This window comes from Lolium perenne, chromosome 5, assembly GCF_019359855.2.
Source record: "Lolium perenne isolate Kyuss_39 chromosome 5, Kyuss_2.0, whole genome shotgun sequence".
Classification (NCBI taxonomy): Eukaryota; Viridiplantae; Streptophyta; class Magnoliopsida; order Poales; family Poaceae; genus Lolium; species Lolium perenne.
In genome coordinates, this window is record NC_067248.2 from 188645422 (window position 1) to 188653007 (window position 7586).

General features: G+C 41.3%; 1 protein-coding gene across 1 annotated transcript; it reads left to right on the forward strand.

Moving 5' to 3' along the window:
* Nucleotides 1-397: 397 nt before the first annotated feature.
* Nucleotides 398-5256, forward strand: LOC127303924 (uncharacterized). The gene is made up of 7 exons (XM_051334637.2): nt 398-867; nt 1826-1966; nt 2050-2415; nt 2894-3136; nt 3757-3849; nt 4279-4479; nt 4729-5256. Exons 1-7 carry the CDS (start codon nt 538-540, stop codon nt 4939-4941), a joined length of 1587 nt encoding a protein of 528 aa, XP_051190597.2. The 5' UTR covers nt 398-537; the 3' UTR covers nt 4942-5256.
* Nucleotides 5257-7586: the final 2330 nt, after the last annotated feature.

Sequence of the window (7586 nt, forward strand, 5' to 3'; positions counted from 1 at the left end):
CTCCTCTTCTCGCCATACGTGGTAGAATGATGGGCAAGGAGAGTCGTTTATCGTTTATCGTCGGATGTGTTGTTTGTCGCTTGGCGTTCTATCGTGAAGTGGAGTTGTAGCTTTCTTGGCGTTGTATCAATCGTCTTAGTCTTTTTTCTATACTATTGACTATATATTGATACTTATTCTCCAGGGAAAAAAAAAGATGCCGCGTACAGGCAAGAAAAATGAATAGAAAACAATATCCAAAAGCAACACGGCATGGGTCCCAGTAACCGGAAGCCTTGAAGAAACCGTCCCCACACCATAGTGGGACCCGAAGTCGAGCCCAAGTGCCCAACCAGATCCCCTCAAAGTCCAACCCCAAACGCCACGGCAACCTCCGTCCTGAAAGCTCCAGCGACCGACGACTCAACTCCGCGTCCACGGCACCTTCCCCCACCGCGCAAGCCTCCTCCTCCTCACCGGAACAAACAAAAAATCTCAAATCGGCGGGCCGGGAACCCAACCGCCGCCGCGCACGCCCCCCGCCCGCTGCCGGCGGCGATGGCCCCGCGGCGGGGCCTCTGGGCCCTCCTCCTGCTGCTCGCGCTGACCGCGGGGCTGCCGCGGAGCGACGGGGCGATGGGGCTGAAGCTGCCCTTCAGCCCGGGGGACGTGCTCCCGATCCTGCCGCGGCAGGTGGCGTGGCCCGTGATGAACACGCTCCACAGCGCCGTCGACCTGCTGCCCTCCTTCGTCGCCGCCGTCGCCCCGGGCGACCCCGCCCCCGCCGCCTGGAACGGCTCCTGCTTCGCCGTCAACGAGGCCGCCATCCAGCTCACCCCGGGCGACCGCAACGGGACCCAGATTGGCGGCGCCGTGCTCCGCCTCAAGGTCCGCGACTCAGACCTCGAATCCCCTTGCCTCAGTTTTTGCTCCATCATGTGAAATTAGGAACGACTTCTTGAGCGTGTAGCTGCTAATTGCTTACGTATTGGAGTAGTTGAGATGCTATATGAGTGGTCTAGTGCAAATTAGGAAGAGTTGATCCAGTGCATCATTGCTGCTTAGTTGTTATAATTAGGAAAGGGGATAACCGAACTCCACTTTCAATGCGCACATTAGCTTCGATGTCTCCCCTCTATTTCTATCTTGCTTGCCGGGACCAGGATCTCCCCGCTATGAATGAACTTCCCATAGTAGGTTTTCTTGATCTATTTTGTGATTTTTTTTCCTTGAGCGGCGACCGTAAAATCAGTCGCTAGACATGGTAAAATCATCATAAATGGTAGGAGCACTGCAAAGTAGAATCTAGAATCACAACATCATGGCTAATTGCATTATTACTCTTGTAATTTCGATAGTCTTTACTTCATGCAAATGCATATTGTTATAGGTTTTTCTTTTTGTATTTTGAACTCATGTATTTGAAGTAGTTGGTTCCTAATGGTAACTACTATTTGGTGATTTATAGAATTTTATTTTTACTCAAATTGAAATTTGCAACTTATTTTCGCTCCATTACCTCGTTTGCTTGCTGTGGTAATGCACAAGTACACCAACTATTGTGCTTTAGCTGCTGAATAGTATTATATACATACCAGCTTCTCGGTGGCTATTAAATATTTGCTTCAACTTATCTTGCAGCAGCCATTTTAAAAGAAGAATCTTAGCTATTCAGTATTTGGTTCAACCGATCCTTCAACAGCCATTTTATAAGAACAATATTTGGGTTGACTTTATCTGCACTTGACAATTTTGTGATTGTGAACATTGGCTGTTTAGATGGTCAGACTATCTGAGTAAACATGGGTTTTGTGTTGACAACTTGACATGTCTTCCGGTTATGCAGACTGCTTCTGCTCAGAGCTGGACATGCATGGATCTTTATGTGTTTGCAACACCATATAGGATAACATGGGATTACTACTTTGCGGCCCGCGACCACACTTTGGAGATAACTTCATGGGAAGAAGAAGCAGAACTGGAATATGTGTGTTCTCTTTCTGAAAGTTCCCTTAAGCGTTTCAGTACCCTATGTAAGTAAGGACTGATTGATTTCCATGTATTTATCAGGTTAAGCAGCATGGCATCTCTGTTTTTCTCATGCCATCTGGGATGCTTGGGACTTTGTTATCTTTGATTGATGTCCTGCCTTTGTTTTCAAACACTGGCTGGGGGCAAAATTCCAACTTGGCCTTTTTAGAGAAGCATATGGGAGCTACATTTGAGAAACGCTCTCAACCTTGGGTTGCTAATATTAGAAAGGAAGATATTCAATCCGGTGACTTTTTGGCTCTGTCAAAGATTAGAGGACGATGGGGTGGGTTTGAGACATTAGAGAAATGGGTAACTGGTGCATTTGCTGGTCATACTGCTGTCTGCCTGAAAGATGAGAAGGGTGAACTTTGGGTTGCAGAATCAGGCTTTGAGAATGAAAAGGTAATCTATAGCTTGCTATAGTATCAATTGAATCTTCGTTGTTCATTTCTATTTGTTGATGTGATGTATGGTGTCACATATCGATTAATAACCTGCTCTGACTGTTGTTACTATATTTCTTATCTTCACCCTAATCATTTTCACTAACATAATCAACACTGTTACTATTCCTATCACCTTCTGGATATACTGAAAATAATGAAGAATAACCCAAGTTCATACTTCTCAGTTCTTATCATTACGCTCATCCTTTTGGTTTAAATATCCTTACAGTGGTTATACTACATTGCTCTTATTCCGAGGATGATTTTTATGTCCTTATGGCTTTAACTAGCTGCCTGGTCAGTTTTGTGTATCTGCTGCAGAGTAACACTACTCTTTTCCAAAAAAAAGTGTATACGAGTGTTCCATGTATGTTCTTCCTGTTCAAATAACTTCAGTCCTGATTTGTTTTGACTATATTGAATCATAATAACAGGGAGAAGAAATTATTGCTATAGTTCCTTGGGATGAGTGGTGGGAAATGGCACTCAAGGATGGATCAAATCCTCAGATAGCCCTTTTGCCATTGCACCCTGATATACGTTCTAGATTCAACGAAAGTGCTGCTTGGGATTTTGCCCGGAGCATGGCTGGAAAGCCCTATGGCTATCATAACATGATATTTAGCTGGATTGATACTATAGGCGACAATTATCCACCTCCCCTTGATGCTAATCTGGTAAATCTCCCCAGCCTTTTCAAAGCCTTCATTATTTTTCTGTTTGCACCTTAACCATGTTACATGTTTAGTTCCAGATTTATCAGTGTTTAGACGTATTGCTTGTTATGTTTCGAGTGCCTATGTAGTTTACCTGTGCAGATCAGATAGGAATTTGTGCCAATGCCAACCAACCTATTGCTTTTAATGGGAGTCATCTTATCAAGTTACTTAATTGATGTGGCCATATTAAATCTGTTGTCTAAATCTAAATAAAAATAGAACCAAGTTTCATGTTTTGGACATATGTTCTTAGTTATTATCTTGTTAAAAGGGTAGGAAACATACTTGGAAACACGTGTCAATGCAGAAGAAAGCACATGATCTCTTTAACAAGGTTCAAGAAAGCGTTATGCGTAATCGGTGCGGTGGCCTTCCGGTTAGCGCTTCAGCGTGCATAAGCGGCCCTTTTCCCATCTTTTTTCCGTTTTTTTCTGCTTAAGCGCTTATGCTATCGATGCGGAAGGCCTCCGCATTGCGCTTTAGCGTGCATAAGCGACGCTTTTTTCCGCTTTCCTGAACCTTGCTCTTTAAGTTGCATGGTAAAGGTAGTGTTTGAATTGCTCAATACTGTTTTTCAGGTAATGGCTGTTATGTCGATGTGGACTAGATTACAACCACTTTATGCTGCCAACATGTGGAATGAAGCTCTTAACAAACGACTTGGGACTGAGGTTTGTAAACTACTTTTTACTGTGTCTTGTTTTGTTTGGTAAGGTAAAGGGCCCTGTAGTTTGCAGTGATTCAAGCTGACAGAAGGGTAAGTAGGGGTTGCGGTTTCTTATGAGTTTTTTTTTCCACCTGAGTTCTGTTCTGGCTATATGTGTACTTTTAGGCTCTAGCCTTCCACTGCAACTTAAATACTCCCTCCGTTCTTTTTTAATTGACTCAAATTTAGTACAAAGTTGTACTAAATCCGAGTCAATTAAAAGAGACCGGAGGGAGTACAATAATTGCATAGCTTTCTCTGGGGCTTAAATGAAAATTGAAATGATAGGCTTGCCGTGATTAGCTGTTACTTTCTTCTACTAAAGATTTGTTAATAGTTTGCCTGCTTCTAACTGCCTGTCAGTTATCAAATTCATGTTATCTGTGCTGTGCAGGGTTTGGACCTCAAGGGTATCATTGTTGAGACTGAAAGTCGTGGCATGTCTTTTGATCAACTGCTTACCATCCCTGAGCAAGATGAATGGGTATACAGTGATGGTAAATCAACCACTTGTGTTTCCTTCATTCTTGCAGTGTACAAAGAGGCTGGAGTGTTTGCTCCTTTCACAGAGTCGATTCAGGTCACCGAGTTTACTGTAAGTGTCACAAGTCCCTTCATCTGTCATAGTTGAAATTGGACATGCTATTCTTTGCTGTTCATTGTAGACAAACTAATGTTTGATCCCATTAACTATGACGTTTCTCTTGAAGCCATTTTTATACTTTCACATGATATATGTTTATGTCCACTCTGAAAGTTCTAAACCAGTCTTAGATGTAGAAATGCATTAACTCTTGTTCTTTGGTTGGTTGGTCCTGTGTTACTGAATTACCTTCTGCCTCAGATACGGGATGCATACATGCTCAAGATTTTCGAGGACAACCATGTGAATCTTCCGAGCTGGTGTCATGGTGAGGCAGATAAGCCTCCGTTCTGCCAGATACTCGGGGAGTACAAGATGGAGCTACCCGAGTACAACTCGATAGAGCCGTATGCGAAAATGAACGAGAACTGCCCATCATTACCACCGACGTACAAGCGACCATCACGCTGCTGACATGAAACAACATATAGAAGCTGATGCTGCTGTTCCGGAAGTAAATTGTTGTCTAAGTTATGTAAATGAAGGACGCTGTATATAATTGTTTGGTAAATGGCTGTTTCCACGGGTAGCAGAGAGCAGCGCGCAATTTCCTGCCAGTTAGTGAAGCAGTTCTTAACCCATGCTTCCAATGTGAACCTGGCTTCGAGGATTTGCTGGCATAGGTAGAACTTTGGAACATAGCTATGAAAACTTGATGTTGATGACTTATCTTTGCTTCATGAATCATGAATTGTATGTCCCTGAAATAAAATCCATGTGTTCTTCAGATGTTTCATGGTGTGCATTTACTTTGATTATTCTGACAGGAAAAAAACATACATTGGGCACATGCATCGCATCGACCGATCATTTGGGGCCCAGTCACTGAAACTGTTTATCATGATGCAAGAAACAATGCCTAGCACAATCCAGTTATTAAAGAAACTAGATGACCCGTTGCGCTATCGCGCAAAGGCAAAATCAAATCAGAATTTAACCCATAATCTTTAGCATATTTTAGTATTAAGAATTACTCCGTAATTTAACTGCTTTAGTATCATATAGATATGCCATTTAATTAGGGTACGATTTTACACTTTCTTTAACTTTTATGTTTTTGTATAAGCTTCAACACAAAATCATGGTTATTGTACTAAAAGAGGTAACATCCTAAAAGAAGCATAAAAGAATAGTTACTAATTCCAAGAAGAATGTTTCTACTTATTGTGAGTATAAGACAGAGAAAAGTTCGGTTCAAGATTTTGAGCCCCTTAACCGATACCACGGGAAACAGGAACTGTTACAAATGTTTCCCGTGCATAAATAATTTCCACCACTATTTTCAGCTAATACCGTTCATCCCATCCCGATTTGCGCTAACAGTCCAGTCTCTTCCTCTTGACATATGTCCCTACCCCTCCTTGATGTGCTACACCTCCCTCCATGCCCTCCACCCCATCTAATCCTCCGCTACGCCATCCACACCATCAGCCACAGCTATCCGACCATCCGCTGCTGGCCACAAGATTTACCTAACACTTGATAAAGGACAAAACATATTAAATATTTCAGAATCCTAAGACAATATATTGTCATTTCAAAATCCTAACACAATACATTTAGAGAAATAGTAGGAAGTCTTAAAAAATGTATTTCAGAAATAACAATAATGCAATATGCTAGAAAGCCATCAATACCAGTAGAAAACAAAATATATACTTTGCCAATTATGATGTTAACATCATAAAAATGCAATTTCACTTCTCGTGAACCTAAATTAAATGTCCATTTGAATATTACTACATCAGGTTTAACTTGCCACAAGTAAATAACTACAAAGATAATAAGAAAATAAAGTATCACATATACGAAAGACCTCTAAACCAACTATGGAAATTCCTTGCATTTGTCTCCTTCTCTTTAGACATAAAACACGGTGCAGGTTGTTGTCGGCCAAGATACCAGTCATATGACTGCTAAAGTGCTAATGACAAAATAAATACCTGGTGGCATAACAACTTTATGTTTTTTATAGGGAGTATATGAGACTAATAAAATTTGCCAAATTTGTTCTTATAGAATAACAACCAAATGTGAATTGAAACCATGCACTGAAACTTCCTGGAATCACTGAAACCTAGTGCAAAAATAAGAACTGAATAGTAGAACCCATAAGGAATCAAGTTTAGAGACATCTATCATTATATTCAAGACTAATTTCAGTCGAGGAGCACACAGTTCCTTTAGCACTAATTGAAGCTTTGCATCCCATTTGAGGTAACTGATTCATTTAGGAAATTAACACTTCGAACAGGAAAAGGGAAAAAAGGAACGTATCAGAATACATAATTCCTTAAACACTGACTGAAGCGCATCCAAATTTAGATAACCAGGTTATTTTTCTTTATAGAGAACTATATTTGCCATACAAAAGAAAGGATACTAAGCTGAGACACAAGTCAGTCCGAAGCATAGTTGGAGGATGTACCTAGCACAATATCTATTGCAGTACATGGAGAAGCCGGTAGCAGCAACATATTCTCAGCGCATGAGGATGATCTAGAAAGTCCAAAGACAAAAGAATGCAGATGAGGCTTGTAGGTATGTTCAATCCTATTAACCGAGAAGGAAAGATGGGTAATTCAAGACAGGATACCATCACTCCTTGGTGCCTTCACAAGGTCAATCCTATAGCAGTGTCGAGGATGGTAATAGTGTAGCATGTTCATGGGTGGTTTCCCAACAGTCGCTCTTCCTACTTGGTCATAGAAAGTAAACTCAATGTGAGCAGTATTACCAGCTCCAACGACATACACACAAAGGATCAACTACAAGGGATGGTCTATAATTGTTGTCTATCATAATTCAGAAGTAGTCAAGCCAGAAAAGAATACCAAAAAAATGATCAAGCAATAAATATGTAGTACATTATCAAGGTACCACTTGCTAATACAGCTCTGCTGGACTGTCATGTAAGGTTTGATCCGTCCCTAATGGACAATGTTGTCTTGTGTAGGCCTTCGTTGCATAACTACATCATGTTAATTTATGCAAAGTTGACAGAAAAAAGCGAACCGATGAAACTGTCAGGTACAACAGTAATGCACTGAAGGTAAACA